Here is a 21943-nt window from a genome sequence, read left to right as displayed (position 1 = left end):
TTAATATTGATCACCTTGATCACCAAAAACATCTAATTATAAAAGTGGTTAGTACTAATACATATCAATGGGAAACCAGGTTTCAGTGTAGCTCCCAAAACCCACTCCGCTAGGTTGCCTTTGACTTTGGCTGCAGTTTTGCCTGCAGCTCAGGAATTTATGGCGCTGCCTCTGGCAGACAAGGATACGTGTGTGTGTGTGCGACTATGTGTGTAGTGGTGCTGTGTGGCACTAATCAGCACACGTTTTAGTTGCCTGCCGTTGCAGGAAGTGGAAGTTGAAATTGTTAAAAGCAATAAAGCTAATAAGTGATGTGGCAAATGTGCGGTCTCGCTTTGGTTTCCCTGCGCCTGTTCCCATATCTGTGTTAGTGTGAGAGTCGGGCCTTTTCCATTTCCCATTTTCCACTTTCCATTCTCGACTTTCCCTCCGCCCAAGTGAACCATCGCAATCGAGCTTCGCTCGCCATTCCGTTCACGTGTCCATCGCTAGTTTTCGAGTCCGTTTCCACTGCCAGCGGCACGGGAAATCAGCAATTAGTGGCAGACCTAACGCCCCAAGCCTTAGGTCCCAGTTCCCTCTGATTCTCATGTACAGATGAGTTTAAGGGATTAGCAGTTCCATTTTAATGAAGCTTTAGTCGAAGGCGACTTAGGTAAGGAAATTAAAATTAGCAAACACCACTTTTTAGATTTATCACAAAAAATAACATTTACTGAGAACTACAATTGTTAGTTTTAAAGGTCCCGCTTAAAATGCTAGCTATTGATTGCACCACAAGTGCATGGGTGTGATTGGATGCGAGTGTGCTCGCATATGTGTGTGTGTGTATGTGTGGGCTGGGCACGCATTTCCGTCAGCGCCAACTGTTTCCGGGCGCCCAGTGCACTTTGACTTGGCTGCCAGGACACTTGGGAGGCAGGAGCAGAGCTGGGGTCCCCTCCTCCTTGGGTGTTTGCCTGGCTTTTGTGCGGCCCGTTCGTCCTGGGTCGTGTAATTTTATGACTAATTAGTCAGCTAGTACGTCAAGTTGGTAACTACATAAAAAACCGAAGCGACGACTCCGTTTAGCTTAAGTCCATTACGGAAAAGTGGGCGTCGATCGTTGGGCGTGGCTAGTTATTTGCCTTGCTGCGCTTTTAATTGCTTGCTAGCAATTTCTTTTGCCTTTTTATGGCATGTCTCGGCGGCAATTACAGCAACAGCGGCAGCAGCAGCAGCAACAGGAACAGCAGCAACATTTGCAGCAGCAGCAGCAGGAGCAACTGCAGCAGCCTCCGGTGTGTCTACAAAGTTGAGTTGCAGTTTTAGTTGGCTGCTGTCGGGCTGTTTTGTTTTATTTTGCTTTGCTTTTCTTTGTTGCCCGCTTTTCGCATTCTTTGTTCTTATTTGGCTTTGTGTAATTTTGCATCATAAAACACACAAAGCACAATGCAGGGACCAAGGAAGACATTCCCCGATGCAGCTGCATTTTGTGGTTGCTGGAAGCCGGATTTAAAGTAGTTAAATCAAGCCCTAGGCAGGATGGCAAGTCTATGTCTACAGAGAAAAGGTACATCCTTCTGCAAGTGACAGACTTAAATCTTAAAGGAATACTCGAACTGGTGATTTGAATTCAAGAAGGCTAACAAGCATGTGCAATGGCTATATCTTTGTAATTTTTGAATCTAACATACAAGTAATAATTGTATAATTTTTTATTTTAATGTGTAAGCTATTATAGTATGAATATTGATTTGAGAAGATACAGAACACCCACATTTTCTGAAATATCTCAACAAAATGCTCATTTCACCAAATTAATTAAATATAAAATCAGAAGTACAAATGACAAGGTATGTTGTTAATTTAGCAATTGACCAAAGGACGAAAGCTTATTTCCGCTGCCAAATGAGCCTCTTCCGTAGCATGAACATCGTTTGCCCAGATGGCATTGGCGTGTCGGGTTTAAAAATTCTCTCCATATACTCGAGGTTACGAGCAAGTCGAAAAAATTTAAATGACAAGCGACTAATGGGAATTGCCAACAGTTTCGCCGGGCAGGTGGTGCGAAAGTTTGCCACCTCTGGCCATCCTTTGCATCGAAAATCAGCTAACAACACAACAAATGGCTTCATTTATTTGCGTCTTTTGTGCGATGTTGCACGGAACTTCCTGCCACCAGGTGGAAACCGACGGCAGCTGAGGAAAATCCGCTGGGTGGGGATCGAGTTTTTCGGGGGAGTCTGGCTTAGATCCGGCGCTCCCCAAATCCGAAAGTGTGCAAAGTTTACACTGAAAAGGTTGCCGCCTCCGACCGACCAGTGGCAACAAGAAGCGGAAAGAAATATAAACTATTTATATGTAAGAGTAAGTTGCAGCTGCACTTTGCAGTGATTGAATGCCCAACACCGACAGCCGTTAATGTGCTTGGGGTTTTTCATTGAGATAAACTTTTGGCTGGCCGGAAATACACGGGGTAAGTCGCACTTTAAAGTTATCGCCCTTTGCAGGCGGAATTTCTGGGAAGATTACAACTACCTCCTCTAGGGATTAACTTATTTATGAATTTAAGCAAGTAGTTTGGCTATGCACCCTTTTACAAGTCTTGCCTTCAAACAAAAAAAAAAAAACAGCCTTTAATATACCTTTAAAATATTTGTATTTTTTCGAAACATTGGTCCCATTTTTCTAGGTAATTTGGTTGCGATCCTCATTCACCTGATCGTTGCTTTGGAACATTTTAGAGCCAAACTTTTGTCTCCTAGCAGTCAAATCTGTGGTAACCATGCGCTTCATTTCCATCTCCTCCGCATTAACTTTAATGCAGATATCTATGAATAAGCACAGGTCCAGGTTCTTCATTTTCTTGGCCAGCTCGAAGGCTTCGGCCAGAATCTCCTTTTCCCGTTCGATCTTGCCCAGAATCGCGTGGGCCTTGCATATAACCATGAGACTCAGGAAGCTCCAAATTACACTCTTGCATTTTATGGCCTCTGTGGAATATGTTTGTATATTTTGTGGCTTTCGTTTGTCTTTTACTTACCCTCCAGGGCCATTCGTGCCATGGAGCAGGCCCCATCAAATGAGTTACAATTCAGATGCTCCTGGGCCAATTCGTGCAGTAGATAGGCGCGTTCAATGTTATATTCGGCAAACCGCATCCGATTTTCCAGTCGGACGACTTGTTTTCTAAAATAAAAACATTTTGGATCAGGGGTTTTCCACTACATATCACCAAATAAAATCATACTTAAAATGCTCCGCTTTGGGATCGGTGGTAGCCGATCTGGTTATATTCAGAGCACTCGTTCGTTTTGTCTTTGATTTTTTCATGTCTAGACTATTATTGAGGGGCAGTCTGAAAAGTGTTAGCAGACGTTGTTTGCCCTGCAAGACAGTCATATTGCTGGGGATTTTGTATTCATTAATGCGGGCTAGACCCAAGTAGTTGTAGACCTCATTAGTGAATTCAAATTTCCACGGCATTACGCGATTCGTCTTGATGGTGACATAGTCGCCCATGACCTCCTCAATAAATGTGGTTAGTTTCTATAGGTTAATTAAATCACAATATAATTCAATAAAAACTTGTCAAATGTTAAGCCTTACGTTCAGTTCTCCAACTCGAATTAGCAATCGAATGCTGCGAAGGATCTTGAACATATTCCGCCTCGTCTGGTACTGAATGCGATATAGGTTTTCCTCTCGATGCTTATTATAAAATGCCTCGTTGGGATATTTCTGTTGATGCAAGGCGTACATGGGACTTCGGGCATGCAGCGTTTTCTGAAAATTATCATGAGTATCGGTCACTGTTTCATGATCTATTAAAATGACAAGGTCCAACCGTAAGAGTGCGTTCCGCTTTATAATTGCTAGCCATCAGTTTGCCCAAATACTCGGATGACTTCTTGCAATGCTTGGGCAACACATTGGGATCATCGCGCAGAGTCTTAAGAAAGGCCACATCCACCCAGCATTTGTTCAGATACGTCTGGTTGTATATCTTAAAATGCCTTTTTCGCCTAGCCATTTCCAGTGGGGACAAATGGGTTTCCTTAAGTTCGGAATCGTTTTTAGACATTCAAGTGGATATGATAAGCGTAATGTTACCTCCTTTTCCATTATGCTAACCACGTCGCAAGTATCCTTAATATCCTTGGGCTCCTTAGCCAAACTAGCCATCATGCGATTGATGAGGCGCTGCACAGACATGGTGGAATCATCTGATAAGGTGTCACGAAAGTTCTCATTTAACTGAAAAGGTGGGCAATATATGCAACTTTTTGATGCTTTGAAGAGGTGCAAAGTTGTGTTACCACATTGAGACGGTCGACAACAGGACCTCTTTGAGTGGATCTAAATCGCTTCAGATGACAGTGCAGATTTATTTTGGAATCTTCCAAGCGATTGGACTCGTACAGAGCATCGCAGACTTCCAGACTGACATTGGGATTGGTTACGGGTGGCTTTCGGCTCATCAGCAGATCTGAATACAAAGGCGAAAGGTTAAAACGTTTCCTTTTCAAAATGCTGGACTAACCCTCTGCTCGGGAGCAATCCTTCAGAGCTTCGGAGGCCAGGCCCATCGATCTTTTCAGCTGACTTCGGCGCATCAGAGCTCTTTCATTGAACGGATTCAGATCCAGAGCGTCGTTGAAGTACCTAAGTCCGTTTGCATACCGCTGTTGGGTGAAAAAGAAATTGGCCCAGTCGGAGTACATGGAGCCCAGACGATCCGGGGACCACGCATGTGTCTCCCATGGCTGCAGATGAGGCTGCACTCCGGCAATTGGAGCCTGGAGACCTTCGGATATGCTCATTTGGCTGGGCATTGCGATATTTCAATTAGTTATGGGCTTTGGTTCCCAATCAAAGAAGAAAAAAAGTAAAAACAACAAGTATAAAAAAGATGTGTGCTTTATGTGGACCAATTTGTGTATATCTGACATTTTGAAGGATCTAGCTAAGGCGAAATCTTAAATGTATATTTAAGCTTGAGAATTACGGCTACTTTCATTTGCTTTCTGGCCGTTGTGTTCGTGTATGAGTTTTATTTTCTCGCGTATGTCATCTTCAATATTAATCATATAGTTGGTTTTAATGCCATTTGAGGTCGTATAGGCAGTTGAGTTCGAGGACAGGGCATACCACTCGGGAATAGGAGGCAGGCAAATTGGGCGCAATAAGGGAGAAAATATAAAGGGCTCAACAATGCCGACAAGGGCATTTTGCGAGCTATAAAAGTTCAGAGTTATTAATAAACGTAGAAAAATATATAAAAATTTAGTTTTTTCTTACCCTTTATATATATTTTCGACGAGGTATACCTTATAAGGACTCTCATCGTAGTTTTTGAAAGCAATCAAGTGCTCTCCAGTGACAATGGCATATCGCATCACATCGACGGTATCAATGCATTGTTTCTCGACAAGAACAGAGTAAGCACTGATTATTTTGCCCACGCATCTGAACGAGAAATTGGACATGGTCAAGGCATTTGTTAATAGACTGACTGTCCAAGGAATTTCCTTAACTCCAGGCACTATTATGCCACATTCGGGAACGCATTGGAGACGATGTTGTTTCTTCTCAAGAACCCAAACCGGTGATGTGGCATTCGTATGTTCCACGCAGGCTCGAGTTTGCCAAGAAGTCTTTCCTTTTGGCTTGTAACCTGGAGCGCAGGTCACGTTGGCCAAGGTTCCAGTGAACAACTTGGTCGACTTGTGTGTGCAATCCCCAGTATCTCCGTTGTAATGACAGGCAGATCTAATTGAGGGATCCCGAGTGAAAATCCTTCTGTGGCACCGCGAATTACAGTCCGGCCAGGGTCCTTGCCACTTTCGATTGATGCAGAGATTAAGATCACTTCCGTACAGCTGTGTGTTGTCAGAGCAACTCAATCGCACAACAGTGAATTCCGCTATTTCTGCACCCACTTTGTAGGGCAGGACATTAAACAGGGTTTTTACCTGAAGATGTTTCAGGTTTCCTGGAATTCTGCAGCCCGTAGACTGCCGAGCAAATATGCGGTGGGCATCTATTTCATTGCCTGAAACCATTCGTGTGGTGCGATTTGTGCCATTTCGGGCTTCCGTGAGAGTCGCAGCCACAAGTTTTCCAAGTTTTTGTACGCATATGTCATACTCCTCATCCGACTTGTCCCAGCAATTAATTTCACCATCGCATGCCTTAGTTTTGGCTAAACATCCTCCGTAGGCACAGCGGAATGTATCGCTGGGGCACTCGGAAATTAGGCAATTGGCATTGGTTTCATCGCTGCCATCCTGGCAGTCCTTGACGCCATCACAAATGTATTTAACATCCAGGCATTCCGAAGTTGATTGGCATTTCAAATTATTTTCCCTAAAGAAGAAACATTTATCACTCTACCAAGAAAATTATTAATACTTATCACCTGGACTGAAATCATTTTGTTTATTGAATTATTGCCTATATTAAACAGAATAATCCTTTACGAATATCAAACTTACGTGCATATAAGCGATGAATTCTTCACTTCAGAATTCAATTGAATATGAATTTTATTGCAGAGGCTTGGGTGTTCGTCTGTTCCGTCCCAACAGTCTAATTTACCATCACAACGCTGGATTTCCCGGTAGCAGCCTCCATATGAGCACTTATACTCCGGACAGATCTCTTTGTAGCATTCAACAAAGTTCTCATCGCTACCATCCTTACAATCCCTATGAGCATCGCATCTATTGGAGTTAGGTATTACCTGGCCATTGCGGCATGTAAAGCCAGATTTTCCTTCAAATTAATTAGTGTCGCATTCAAAAAATTAATAATCCAAATAATTAATTAAAGAACAAACCTATTTGGAGGAATGTAAATAACAAGCATATGATGGACAGAAAGAAATCACGATTAATCATTACTGGTTGAGCTCAAGAACTAAATAATGTGAAGAACAAAAAATTCGATTGCATATACTTATTGCCTCAGAATCTCATTTCAATTGATATTTATTATATAAAAAATGAAAATGGCAATGTAATCAGCTTATTTTCCTTGTATACTACCGGACGACATTCATAAGTTATTGGTGACTTTTGTATACCCCGCCCATTATATCTTAATACTACCAATAAGTATTGTCTATATTGTTTGTAAATAGAACTTTAATGCATAAAATCGGATAATAAATCAAATACAAAATATTTAATTTCGTGAGCTTATTCTTTTATAATGTGATAAATTTTAAAATTATTTTCTGCCTACTAATGATTATTTTATTTCATATTACTCCTCATAAATTTCAAATGGACTCCCAGAGGAAACGACTATGTTCAATACATACATTATGCCTACATAAGTAATTATAAATAATTACTTCTTTAAGAAAAAATAAATGTCGTATGAGCGAATGCTTGCAATCCCTCTGTTTAAATATACTGATAAGCATACAACTTTATGAATCACAATCAGTTGGAATGGACATTCATCTGAGTTGCATTTGAAAATACAAATTTCTTTTAACTTAACTGCGACTTAACAAAAAAGCAAAGATAGGTTCACAAAAATGTTTATAGCCATAAGTTCATAAGCGTTTGTGACTGCAGATGGCTATGTTTCTTTCGAAGTTTCAAGTTTCCTAAAATATCAGACTATCCAATCTGGTTCCTTCTGTTCAGGCCCATCTGAAACATTGATAGTTTACGTTCGAGGGATCTCACAATCACCGAATAGCTTAATCGGTTTACGTCGTCGTGGAGTTGGTTGTAGAGTGGATATTGATGAAACTCTTTGGTGACATGTTCGAGTGTTGAATTATAAATTAAAATCCCAACGGAAAAGCGGGCTCAGTGCAGGGTGTTTGATGTTCAAATGGGTGGAGACTGGGTTTGAGAATGGAATTGCTGTCTGTTGTGAGTTCTGTGCTCCGTTTGTGTTTCAACCAAAACGTCAAGCAACCCACACATCCCCGCAAACAAAATCAACAACAGGGAAAGCTACAAACTGCATTCGGCGTGGCCGAAGGGGCGTATACGTTATGCGGATTGACGTGAGGCGAGTGGCACCGATGTAGCATCACCCGTGCATTGACAAATGAGCACAAATCGCACTGCCGGTTCGTCGATGTTTTTATATCGCCGAGTCTCTATCTATCTATCCCCCCTTTCTGTGTTTTTCCGCTTTTTTTGTGTGTCAACGGAATCGACTGGAAAGGGAAATGGCAGCGCATTTGCATTAAAGTCGCTTTGATTGGGCTTCCAGCTGGGATTTGGGACACTTTTAGTTCGCATCCATCCGTATGATCTTGCATTTTGTGTTGGTTCAATTGTTCAATTCCCTTCAATTGAAATTTAGAAAGACTAAACGTTCACATTCATTTCATTTCTTATAATTATCTTGTATTAAAGCATATAAATAATTAAATATCAAAACATAATATTTTTTTAATCGAAGAAATTGCATGCTGTGGAACCCTTATCACAAGTGACGTCAATGGTAATAATTCTTAAAATAGGATGTAGTAAATATCACAGTTCATTCTGCCCAGTGGGAGCCATTTAATCTGGAATTTACGGGTGAGACCTCACATATTGATAACATGCTTGTCACGATAGCCCGAACAAATTATTTTGCGCTCACCGAAACATAATCAGAGTCTTAAGAGATCCATTACCGCAATCCGAGTCTCAAGACGAATAAGAAATAATGTTTTCCCAACTTTCCGCCCAACTTAGTAGGTCCAGAGGTCCAACTTAGTAGGTCCAGCGGGTTGGGTGTGCAAAGTTGCGCAAACCGGGCTCTTATCCAATTAAGTCATAACTCAATATGTGCTGAGAGATATGCACTTGGCCATTACTTAGGCAAAAGGCAAAAATTTGCTCTAATAACTTTTGAGTTTGCGCTTTCTTCCGTCTTCTTTGCCGCCGCTTGCCAGGAAGATAATTTTCACACCAGAGCCATGTAATTTGCCCTTCTGGGGCGAAGTTTTTGGGAAGCAGATTTCAGTCTATGCAGAGCAACAGCTTCCCATCCCCTTTCCATGCCCCCGATCCACATCCACCAGTTCCCCAGCTCCCTTTTCCCTTTTATGGCACCACCGAGGCGCTGCCACAACTCATTTGGCATTGACCAGGATTGGACGTTGCCGCAGTCCTCCGTGACTGGGTCTACGGGCAATCTCGCCCCCCATCCAGGGCACCGTCCGCCCATCTGGATCCCTTAGCCAGCGGCTTCATCCACATCCGTATCCCTCATCCATCTGGCGTTGAGAGAGCGCGCGCATAAATTATTCATTTGTAATGTGCAGCATCTCTGGCCCTTGCTACTGCACTGAGAAAATAAATAGTATGTATATATATATAAAAAAATCTTATTGTTCAGAGCTGGGGAAACATGTGTTACTAGCTTGTTATTTATAATACAATTTTTATGTTCTTAGTTTTAACATTTTGTAAAGCCTATTGATGCATAATGCTCACTGACATGAAAGGAAACGAGTTCCAGACTTTCTCTCTGTAGATATTCAGCTACTGGATCCAGAGTCTGGATTCCCGGGCCAAAGTTCTGTGTGCACTTTTGGCACAGGATATGACACTGACACTCAGCGCCGGCGCTCGTCCTGCGTCAACAACTTCCTTGGCTGCTGCTGCTGCTGCTGGCGTTTACTTTGGTTTGTAATTTCCTTCTGGAGCTGGGGCCGTGGCTAAAAGAAACACAGCAAGAAATGGCACAGAAACCCCAAGAAGTGCACGGGAACACGACGATTGCAGCTGGACGGTTCTGGCAGACACGCTCCTCCCGAGTCCCAGAACTCGTCCTTTGCTGGTTTACCGCTTGCCACCGGGGAACGGCTCTGGCTGCAGCAATTGCAAACTTAAAGTTTGCTCTCCTTTTTGTGTGTGTTAAAAGTTGCATTTGCGAATTGAAAAATTATTTCCAGTTGCTTATGTGTATGCAGAGTGTGTCACTTACAAGAGGGCCGGACTGAATCTCTGAACTTTGGCAGCGAAGCGAGCAGCCCGTTTCAATGACAAAATAGAAAGTTGTTGACTCGGTTTCCTTTCCAGCTCCTGAACATAAGTTTTTAGCCAGGACCAGCTTCGAAGTAGGCGGCACTTTTAATTACAGGCACACACACGACCCGGTTAAATTTTAATATTACGAGTATACGCTGCCTGGCTTGATCTTCTTAAGCCATAAACAGTTGTGGAGCCGCACATGAAGGCACATTAATTAATTAAAAACGCAATGGAAAGCCTAATGGAGTGAGGTAGGCGTAAGGCTCTGGCCAAACGATGGAGCCGCAAAATGAATAGCTAACAATTCTCTTGCCTCGGAATAAGTTCTGGAGTAGGGTAATTTGATAATAGCAAATTATATTATATTATAAAGTTTTGCAGGTCACTAGCACTAGCCAGCACGAAGTTGGTCAACCAAAAATTAAATTTTTCGAAAAATTAAGAAAGTTCTGGCAAACTAAATAATTGAATTATGACAGCAATTTGGCCATTGAGAAATAGTAATAAACTTAATTATCTCATTTTTATATTGCACGCTGACCGTAAATGGTGGCTTTTTTTAATCACGCTTCTGTGAATAAAATTCACATACATAATAGTAATTTAAAGTAAACCAGCACTGGCTTTCTGCAAAGCAATATATTGTATTTAATTTTTTAAGTAAAATGTACTCTCACTTTTTCAGCCGAATACAAAGTAATAGTAAAAATACTGCTTAAATGATGATCTATTTATTTTCGAATAAATATAATCGTTGCTTCATTAAATTTTACCTCCCCATTATGGCAAGGATTAAAATCATAATTCTTTAAACACCCAGTACTTTGATTTGAAACGACTTTGTTGACTTCGCTTGACCACAAATTTGTCAACAGGCATGGCGACCACACCCACACACTCGCAAACAGAAATCATGGCCAAAAGCCGCAGACACGCACGTGCCATGCAAAAGCGGAAACGGAAACAAGCCATGTGAGAGCGCCTGTGTGCGGGGCTTGTTTATTGACGTTTGCACAGTCTTTGGCAATTATTTAGTTACAGCTTGTTTATTTGTGTAGACGTAAAGCGGATGTAAAAGTTTGCTAGTTTAAATGTGTGCGAAAAAAAGTGATTGCTGCGAATTAGTTTGTGGCTCCTACACAAGTGCACAAAACGTTCCAGCGGATGCACATGGGACTGAAATAAATGGAAACGGATGCTGGGTGACAGCATCATGAAATTCTTTACTGTTTTAACATAATTAAAATTCCAAGCTTATTACCATCGGTTACATACTTTTGCCATGGCACTCATCGCCTAAACTGATTGCGGGTAGCCTCATTAAAAGGTCAACCGTGGAAGAACATTTTGCAAGCACTTCAACTGGACAAAATCTAAAAGTTGCGATTTTAACACAAGATCTGCAACAGCAGATAAATAAATATAATACAATCTCATTTTTCAATTTTGGAATAAAATCTAAAAAAATTTATCGTTTTCGAGTTTTAAAATGATAATAAAATATACAAGCATTACTATTATTCTTATTGAATGCTCAGTTAGTAATAACTTATTTTCTCAGTGCACTTGTCAAACCAGAGACTGTCTCTTAACTAATAACCGTATCCACTGGCCGCCTGCTTGTGACAGGACATTGCCTAATTAAAATGGCAAATCGTCAGCCACAAACAAGGACTTTGGCAACACTCGTCGCACGGTAACACAAACAACAACAAGCGAGGCAGCGCCATCGAATTGAGATGCAAATTTATGCACCGCCTGGTCAAAAAACAGACCGAAAATGGCCAAAAAACCCAAACCTCTTCGAATCCCCAAAAACGAGCCATCAAAATTATGCAGATACGCACATGCGGACACATTTGGTGCAGATACATTGACACATCTGCGGGACTTTACACTGGCGTCCATGATGAATTTTCGAAACTGCATATTAGCCAGATTGGAAATAAATTTAAATTTGATAAACGATTCGTTGGCCAACTTTTGGCTGCGCATTTGTCGCCCAGACGAAAATTGATTGGTTGGCATGATTTTCCTGAAACTTTTTGGGCCAAAAGGATTTCCAACTTATGCGGTAATTAATTTCCATACTGTTTAGCTGGTCAATTGTGCGCTCGCCAACTTGGCCGTAATAGTAAATATGCGGGTTTTAGCAGTTATCTATTTGGTCATTAAGCTTGGTTTCCGCAAAAAGTAAAATTCAAAATAAATGTTTCACCATTTCCAAAATGTTGTGACCTTAATTAATTTATATTATCGTAAATTTGTGTGCAAAATTATCTTTGTCTATTAATTGCCAAAAATATCGAACAGACTTATTTTTAAAGAGATGAAAAATGTTATACAGCTTATTCATGTGGCGGAAGTAAAAACGAGCTACTTAGGTCATAAGTTTTTAACCATTTAAATACATTGTTTCTTATTTTATGTATATTCTGCCTTTTGGGATTTTCGAAAAATGTTGTGACCTTAATTAATTTATATTATCGTAAATTTGTGTGCAAAATTATCTTTGTCTATTAATTGCCAAAAAGATCGAACAGACTTCTTTTTAAAGAGATGAAAAATGTTATACAGCTTATTGATGTAGCGGAAGTAAAAACGAGCTACTTAGGTCATAAGTTTTTACCCAATTAAATAGATTGTTTCTTATTTTATGTATATTCTGCATTTTGGGATTTTCGGAAAGGTTATCTCCATAAGAGGGGCTAGGATATCCCCGCGTTGTACGTGTATCTGTGCACCATGAGACCATCGACAGGCTCCGCGAGAACATCGCACTCAAGCGGCTTTTATGACATCGCCAGAGGACCATTGAAGTCGTGCCAGTGTCCTGACATTCTGGTTGTGCATGGGCTCGTCGAGTGTCCTAGTGGCTGGCGCTCCTTCCTGTTTATAGTTGACCGACACTTGTCATACTCCGTGGCATGTTAAAATGGATGGCCCGCTGCGGATGGGCGGGGGGAATTGCATTTTTAAAGAGTGGGAGCCAGACGATACATAAATTCCGATGCAAAGTGCCATGTCCCACACATAGATCATGATGTCCTGCCCGCATGTGGGTTCAAGATACCTCTGCCTGACTTTTCTAGACTCACTTTCCCGGCTCCTAAAAGAGTCATTCTGTGGCTTGGCAATTAAGTCAATGTTAACGATGCCGACCCAGACGCCCACACAGACAACTAGCCAGATTCAGATACAGAGATATAAACAGTCGCACACTCGCCACATTTGTTTCGGTGTGGAAAAATACGTTGGCAGCAATAATTAATTAGATACACAATAAATTACTCATATGCCAGTGGCAGCCCACAAGAGAAAAGAGACAAAACGAGTCACTTTTTTCCCAAGGCCTGGAAATGATGAAACGAGTGGGAGTCGCAGGACTTGGAAGCAATTTATGTTGAATTTTCAACCTTTGGGAATCCATCCCGGGTTATTCATGGCAGACACTCACTAGAGCAATCAAGCAATGCCAAAGATACAAGCTGGTTCTTCATTTAAATAGACAGTGAAAAATTTTGGAAAATTGTGTACTACGAATTCTTTAAAAGTTTCTCGGGGTTTTTAATGTATTTACTAAAGTCAGATCGGTATATTCATAGAATAGAATGGATTAATATGGATTAAGATCCTTTAACTAAAAATGCCTTAAGAGTAACTGGGTAAAATTATTTACGCTCGTATATTCCGTGTGTACTAAAAGGACAAATAGTAAAGAAATCTGAGAGGCAAGAGCTCAGAAATCACTACACGAGTACAATGAAAAGAACGGAGAACGAAATAAAAACCAGCACAGATTGCATGAGCTGGAGAAGAACGACAACAGAAAGAAAGGCAACGGCAGCAAGAACTATAATATCCTAAAGGACTTAATTATTTTATAATAAGCACATGACGCCAGAGAGGAGCGGTGCGCAGAGGTATTAGCCCGCCTGCAGGACTACGGCGGAAAGGACGAAAGGATGCCTTAGAAATGCAGTGCAAAAGTTGCTAAAGTTTTTCTCCATCCGACAATCGGTCAAAGAGGTGGAAAGAGGTGAACTGCCAGAGGGGCGGTGGAAATGTGGAAACCACAAGCGTAAATAGTGAAAATATAACAGATTGTTGTTTTCGTTCTGCTCGCTTTTCCAGCAACTCTGCAGCTTTGATTTTTTAAATAAGTGTATGGCCGAGTGAATCTGAGCAATTAATATTGATTTGCAAAAGTTGTTGCGGCTCTTTAGCCAGCTTTCGGTTACGCTCTTTGGTCAGGGCGAAGATTGAACGCAGCAACCATAGAAGAAATAAAAATAAACAAGTCCTCTGAATAGACTCCTAAGTAAATAAACATGAAACGGAAGCGCCGAGAGATGGGAAGCTGGCGAAGTAAAATCACTCATTTAAATGAATTCCGTCAGTCTATTAGCTGGAAATTAAAGTTGGCTTTGTCTTATTTAATTAGCACTTGAGTCATATCTCGATTAAAGCCCTATTTGCATAAGCTTCAATCTTCCGTCGCTGAGGCGACGAAATTTCCATTCTGGGGCACTTGCCATAACATTAAGCCTGCATAAATTTGCATTACGCATACGCCCAGTGTGCCAGCGTCCTGTGGCAAACACGGACAAACATTTAAACACTTCAAAAACAATATAAATTCATTCAGAGCACGGTCGGCCATATCCCCACCATAACCATAAGCAATAAAACACACAGACCACCACGCAGACATCGGATAGGCCAGACCAACAATGCCGACAACAATGCCAACAACCATGCATAAATAAAGACCAATGCCAAACAATTGATACTTTGGCCGAAGGAACAGAGCGAACGGCCATCGAACAATTTGTACGAATTTATATGTGGAGCGAGGCGGAAGGAGTTTGCCCAGACAGCGCACAACTAAACATTGAAACAAACAAGCCCAAATTTCCGGGCAGCTAGAGAGTTAATGCTCAGCCAGTGCTGCCACAACCGTGTTGCAATACCACGCAAATACTCTTAAATTAATTCTGATTTATTTATCGCTAAGAAAAGTATACAAAACAAACAATAGGATTTAACTTGAAACACACATTTAAAATTTGTATTTTTACTATGACGATTTCACCTTAATCCTTTTGAACGTGGCAAGCTGTGCAGGACTATGACTGGCATCACTCACAGCTATATCTTTAGTTTTGGGCCAGTCCGTGACCCAACCCCTGCAAATTCATTTGAATTGCAAAACAAACACGAGAGCGTTGACGACATCGGCCTATAGAACTCTAAATATATATATATATACACGTTGGACTGGAGTCCAGCTAAACGAGCTTAATCATGTTGTAAATTTGCATAATTTGACGTGAATGTGAGCGCGTGTGCGTATCGTAAGAAGCATCGATGTCCCTGGAAGACTCTCGGATATATAATTCACCTTTGCTATATTTCGTGAAATTCCTGACAGCCAACAAATACTATTTTCGAAATATAAGTGTGTAAAAAAATACGCTTTACTTCGAAATTAATTCAATACTATTAGGCTTTCCTGATTTCCTGTCTTGTCATATTTAAGATATATCATAATATCTCTAAACTCCAAAAATTTTATAACATATTATATGTATGTTTATGTTTAAATAAATAGATCATTTTTATTTTGAAAATTTTGTAAACATAATTCAAGCAAGAAGCAAAATTCAAGCAATTTGTATATTACCACATATTTACATACAGAGTGTGTATAATTCCCTTTTTTATGAATAGTTTTATTTTCTTGTTCTGTTTAAATAATGCAAATTTCAGGTCTTTTTACAATCCCGTATTAAAACACTAGTGGCAATTGCATGGAAAAACTAACTTAGAATATCATCACATGCATGTGCTTAAATTGAAATTTGATTGTGGTAATTAGCTGCGGTTGCATCAGCTTTGGCTTTTCCCTGTTGGCACTTCTTATAAATAACAGACTTAAGCAAGTTGGATGTGCAACTTTTCCTTCACACGTACGGATTTGCAGTCGTGCCGACCCATTGCACAATCTCATTCTAAACTGTCATATAAATGTGATTATATCGACCCACCGAGTCCACCCATCGAAGCGCCCTTTTTCCGCAGCCATGTCTGTCAGACATTATGACAACTTAATTGAAGGTTATGCGGTGGCAGGACATGCGTGGCCAGCAGCACACAGCTTAATGCAGGACACTGATCACGCATCCAATTGCACCAAGTGTGATTACACAATTAGATTGTGTAACAATTCGCTTGCCATTTTATAAGGAGTAATGGATCGGACAATGACTGATAATGAAGGTTAGAAAAGCGGTTCCATAAATTGTGGAAAAAGTCACCCATATCCTTAGTCCTTGCGATTTGTCAGCGGAGTTGTGGTGCGGCAGGCGAAAGCGTTACCTCTTGCTCGCTAAATGGATTCTTGTTCAGGAAACTAACAGTTGCCACCCCTTAAAAGCTTGTCAGTTAATAGAAAACAAGTGACACCGCCTCCGGCCAGCTTCATAATTAAGTCTAAATGAACACCACGACCCCAACCGAGGAACTGGACAAAACGAGCGGAATGGCGCTATGGCGGAAGGGCGGAGTTGAGTCCAGTTGAGTACATGCAAGTGTTTGCAGTTTAATGGAATTTTTAATTTCTGCCCCGCGCTGGTGCTGCTGCGCTGGGAATAGCTGACATTATTACAAATTTTTTACTATTATTAAAAATGCAGCAAACATTAAAAGCGACACAAATTTGTAGCCGAAAGTCGTGACAGGGCAGCTGGAGCAGGCGCTGGCGGTGGATAGGGGGCAAGATGATTACTTAAGTGGACATGGTATCCAACCTCCTTCGAAAGTCCGGTAGCCAGTGCAGAAAGAGTTCCAGCAGAAAGACCAGCGCACTGGCCACCATGGCGAGCGCCAGGGCAAAAAGTGCCGGGGCAAAGTGCTCCAGGTCAACCTCTGCCTGCGAGGTCTTAAACAGGCTGCAATCTGGTCGTCGAACCATCCACTTCTTGTCGTTGTACTGTAGTAGGCCACTGGCCCGAAAGTGAAGCAGTGCATGGGCCAGGTGCTCTCTCCACGGGGAACCCTTGGGCATCACGGATCCCGAGTCGTATGGCAGGTTGAACATGACCTCCTGCAGGTCGCAGAACTCCGCCTCGTCCATTTGGAGTTCCAGGAGCAACCTGTACATACGATCGATGGCCGTGTGGAATGCAAAGCGTCCCTGGATTATCCTTTCAGCTCCCTGCTGCAAGCTCATGATATTGTGCTCTCCGGACTTGCATATTTTCTTCCCGTACACATCCTTTACCAGCTGATTGCTTGTGTTTGTGAATATCTGAAAGTTGTAGGATATGTTTTCCATCCCAATCGCAAGATTGCTGTCGTAAAGTGCCTGCAGGTTGACAATGCTCCTCGGGCTTTCGGAAAGCAGAGAGCCCACTATGAATGCGCCGTAGAATTGCATCAGCATAAAACTAAATATACAACTAAGGCTGATCAGCAATCGAGTGGAAAAAAGGCGAAAGATCTCGTTGGCTGGGCCCTGTTGCAGATAGGTTTCCAGCATGGTAAACCAAACGAAGGACAACCGATTTTCCATGTGCGAAAGCATCCTCTCCAGCCTCATGTGAAACAGCAATAGTATGGTGCTTCCAGTGACCAAAGCCAGGACACACCACCACACCTGGTTGCTCAACGGCTCGAAGAATATGTTCCTGATGTGGCTGCGACGTGGATGCCGAAAGAGAAAGTGGATGCTGCGGAGGAGAAATCGCTGTGAGGCTGTGAGCAAGTCAAGTTCACTGTGATTTACTCACTTCTGGGTATGCAGGACCGCCGAGTACTGAACGTAGGCTTGTCTGTCCAGCACAAAGCGAATGGGACACACGGCAAAGTCCGCCTCGCGACTCGTCACCTGACCCATCACACCTGACCAACTGCCATTCTCCAGCAGCTCGCCCCACTTATCCGTTAAGCTGATGGCCAAGCTGCACTGGCAAAAAGGGTGGGAAAATATTTTGATTAATGGAGCTCTTCATAATCTTTTTAAATATGATTAACCTCTTCTGTGATTGGTATTACAGTTGAAGTATTTCTATTGAGAAAAAGTTTTCATTCATTTCAAAAAACTAAAAGGCTTAGATATTCAAAGGCTTAGATGTTCATCAAACATTTAAGAATGCGAATTCATTAATTTTGATTCCAAGTATCAACAAATTACATAAGATCGTCAAATTCAAATTCACTCTTTTCTTTAAGTGAAAACCGGTTAATTAGAGCCTACTTCCCCGTCAAATTCACGGACCCACCTGAGATTGAACATGCGCTCAACGAGTTGAAACAACTGATAGGTCTTACGCTGCATAGGGTCCAATTGCTGGAGCTGCTTATCGTCGGCCAGATACTCCATGTCACCGAATCCAGGAGGCTTCTCTGTCAACTGGAGGATTTGATGGAAAGTGGTAAGTGAAAAGGGAGAGGTGTTTGGGAGACAAGGGCATATGCCACCCACCACAGTACTGCCTATCAAGGTGACATTGAGAAAGTTACGCCGCCGAATCACCCAAGTGTTTTTAAAATTTTCAAACTTTTGGTAACCATCAGAATGAGTCCATAATCCCTTCTTTTCAATTATCAATGGTGTGTTAGTTTGCTGACTGATTCTGTACACGTCATAGAAAAGCATGGACGCGCTGAAAGTATTATTTTCGATAGTAATTTTATTTAGTTTAAAATTAAAAAATACACATTCTGCATTGAGTACTGCTTACTTGTCTGGTCCCCTTAGGGCCACTGTGATGTCCGCATCGATGCCCATCCTGTAGCCACTTAAGAGCTGGTCAATCATCTGCTCATCTGGCAGAGATTCGCGGCCGGAACGAAGAATAAACCACGCCAGCGAGTTGTTAAAGTATCCGGCCTCCGAGGCCACCCCGAACACCTGGCGCCTCACAAGGACATGCTCGGAATTCAGCACCAGGACCGCCGTGCGCGGAGACCCGTAGAACATGAGATCCTCGAAATTTGCCGACATTTCTGGCCGGTAAAATTGCACACGATAGTTGGCCAACAATTTCTGGTGGCATTCAATTTTCCAGTCGCCGTCAGCATCGTCGCCCCGGACCACCAGGACATGGCTCAAGTGCTCCGAACGCAAAAAGTCCTCGAAGGCTGCCAGCTCAAGGAAATTGGTATTTATGCTTTCAATTTGCAGCACGCGTAAAAATGCTGTTAAAATTATTAAAGGCCAAGAAATAACTTTCACTTGCAACTTAATCATTTTATATGGCCACTCTAGCACCGACTCATTCTTTGGGGACCTGTGTTTGCTTTGTGCGGAGCCTCTGGCGTTTTTATAGGTTTTCATTTTCCCCTGCATGTGCATAATTTATTCACATTAATCATATCGGTGTGCTCTGGACTCACGCAAATTGTGCGGCTGACAAGAAAATTATTGTGAGGATGCATAATACGGCGATTATTTTGAAAGGAATGCGACTATTGTGCAAGTGCGGCACGAAATAATTAATGGTAATTAAACAATTAACTTACGAAGAAGGGTGCACCTTTGGAAGGTACCAGAATATTCATAATAATAATATAGTTCCAACAGTGTTGTGTAAAACTTCAAGAAATTGTAGGACTAGTTATGCTTGTGTAGGTAATATTGGGTTTGAACATGTAACTAGGGTCAGCCAACCATTTACTTGGTTTACTTTTACTAAGTATAATTTCATTTCCTAAAATCAGTCCCATTCATTATAATAGTGGGAGTAAAGTTTAATATATCTTGCAATCATTATAAATAAATAAAAGATATGAATTGTAATACAGATTCTGTATCAACAGCCGAGTCGATATAGCTGAGTCCTTCTGCCCATTTCTTTTAAATTTATACTTTCTACTGCATAAAGGATATGTGATATAAGTGTCATAGGAATAACGGGAAAAAACAATCGTTTTTGATAATCTCTATCCTAACATTAGCGATTAAATATCTTTCTTGCTTCATCTAGCTTCATCTAGCATTCCAAAAACTTTGTTAAATGAAAGGCCAATTCGTCATTTAAAGAGTTGCAGATAATCAGGATATTCTTATGAAAAGCATAAATGGTATTTCCCGCTTAAATTAGTGGCCATTGTCCGGGCCCAGTCGCCAGATCGATCTATCGACTCCGCAGTGGCCCCGATTCGGCGGGGTGCACCTAGCAAAAAGTGGGCTCCTGCCGGCATATACCAAAAATCCAATAACTAGACGCAACATTAAGCAGGACAAAGCTGGTGGCATTAGCGTGACATTATCCGACTGCAGCCAAGAAGCTACGAGAAACGACAAAAACGCGTGTTAGCATCCACGAAAACGGAGCCAAGGACCTTAGCATGTGTCCTCGGGGAAGGGTCCTGCGTGGAGCTGGTGGACCTGGGCGCCTGTGTGGGAAAGTGTGGCACAGAAAATGTTGCGAAACTTGAAAGCAAATCCTGCAGCTTGCAACTTAATTTCATGGCACGCGGCATGCAACTCGCAGGCAACTTCATTCGGGCAATTTGCTTCACGACAGCTTGCCACGTGCCAAACGGGGGGAGGGCGGAGATAAGATGCCCGAAATGGAGGCGAGATAGAGTCCTGCAAGGACTTTAAGACTGCTCCGAAATTAAAAGGAATTACATTCAATTTGTTGACATTTTTGCGGATGCTCACGGATGCATCCCCGGGTGCGGATGCGGATACGGATGCGAGTGCAGCTTCCCCCTTTGTCTTTGGCATCCTTTTGTGCTGCCCTGCTTAGCTGACTTTCAACGGTAATGACAAAAAACATTTTGTGCAAGGCCACATGCAAATGAGCAGCAGAAAACTGAAACAGCGGCAGGAAGAACAAGGCCATTCAAATGTATTCATTGCGAACAGGGGAAATTCCCTGGCATTTTATCGCAAGATTTTCATCGAATACGCGAGTCGCTTGCTAAAAAAATCTCAAGAGCACGGAAATTCTGTCTTCACACATGCAGCGAATGACAAAAAACAAATGCGCATACGCCCTGTTGCAAGTTGCAAGCCACCGGAACGTTTAAAATTTCTTTTTAAATTTGGTCCTTATACTTTTCACTGCTCTTCCTTCTCGCATTTCTCAACACAGGCAGACGTATTGCATTTATAAATATGCCAGATTTACGTGGCAAAATTTAATTTCATATGTCCCATAAAAATATCATGTGTGCTCTTGCCATTCTAGACATTTTATAAATAAGCCGCAGGTATATTTTTGTTTAATTTGGTAACCGAAGTGGCAATAATTAAATCGCAAAATGAATAAAGAAAAAAGTATAAGGTTGAAACAGTATAAATATATGTTTCAGAATTGCATAGCAGCAATCAGATCTTATTGATAAGTAAACTGCGTCCTTTGTTTGTTTATTATAAGTACACTTCTTTATAAAACCTGTGACAGCCTCAAAAGAATTTATTTTATCCAGAATATTTATGTTGCATCTTTTTTGAAATAGGTCAAAGTAAAACAGCTTTGCATTCCCAGCGTGTACTTAATTTTTCAATTATTTTAATGCTCTTGCTCATTACATAGCAACGTGAAGAAGCAGCACAGAATAAACAACAAAACATTTTAATTAATTTGGCTACTAAAACTGGGGATGTTATTATTATTATTAAATGTGATTCTTTAAGGAAAAATTATAAATTCTCCGTTCCCGGTATTATTTTTGTTGATGATTATTTTTACGTTTCAACTGCGGGGGATTTTAATTGTAGGTAAGTATGCTGGCGACCGGGAAAACTTGTCCATGGGCCAAATAAAAGCAGCCAACGAAAAAGGAAGAGGAAAATCCCCTTCAGCCATGGGACGAAGCTCGTTATAAGTCCCTCGAAATGACGACAACAATATGCGACTCATACTTTTTCGGCCTGCAGCGGTGGGCATAATGAATATAATTTGCGTACATTTTTTAATTTCTTTAAGTTTTAATACATA

General features: G+C 41.5%; 3 protein-coding genes across 3 annotated transcripts; all 3 read right to left on the bottom strand.

Annotated features, from left to right (window-relative positions):
* Window positions 1-2630: 2630 nt before the first annotated feature.
* LOC117145393 lies at window positions 2631-4817 on the bottom strand. The gene is made up of 8 exons (XM_033311029.1): window positions 4526-4817; window positions 4302-4471; window positions 4096-4239; window positions 3830-4039; window positions 3592-3768; window positions 3233-3531; window positions 3026-3171; window positions 2631-2975 (listed from the first exon to the last, which is right to left on the bottom strand). The coding sequence occupies exons 1-8, from the start codon at window positions 4815-4817 to the stop codon at window positions 2671-2673; spliced, it is 1743 nt and encodes a 580-aa protein (XP_033166920.1). The 3' UTR covers window positions 2631-2670.
* Window positions 4818-4884: 67 nt separating this feature from the next.
* On the bottom strand, window positions 4885-6893 carry LOC117145394 (modular serine protease-like). The gene is made up of 4 exons (XM_033311030.1): window positions 6824-6893; window positions 6480-6759; window positions 5284-6351; window positions 4885-5220 (listed from the first exon to the last, which is right to left on the bottom strand). The coding sequence occupies exons 1-4, from the start codon at window positions 6882-6884 to the stop codon at window positions 4974-4976; spliced, it is 1656 nt and encodes a 551-aa protein (XP_033166921.1). The 5' UTR covers window positions 6885-6893; the 3' UTR covers window positions 4885-4973.
* A 9880-nt stretch (window positions 6894-16773) lies between these two features.
* On the bottom strand, window positions 16774-19239 carry LOC117144433 (glutamate [NMDA] receptor subunit 1). Its single transcript, XM_033309580.1, has 5 exons — window positions 18731-19239; window positions 18472-18652; window positions 18269-18399; window positions 17777-17947; window positions 16774-17716 (listed from the first exon to the last, which is right to left on the bottom strand). Exons 1-5 carry the CDS (start codon window positions 19237-19239, stop codon window positions 16774-16776), a joined length of 1935 nt encoding a protein of 644 aa, XP_033165471.1.
* Window positions 19240-21943: the final 2704 nt, after the last annotated feature.

The sequence above is a fragment of the Drosophila mauritiana genome, chromosome 3R (genome assembly GCF_004382145.1).
Source record: "Drosophila mauritiana strain mau12 chromosome 3R, ASM438214v1, whole genome shotgun sequence".
NCBI classification, from domain to species: domain Eukaryota; kingdom Metazoa; phylum Arthropoda; class Insecta; order Diptera; family Drosophilidae; genus Drosophila; species Drosophila mauritiana.
This window is presented reverse-complemented; position numbering and strand designations above follow the sequence as displayed.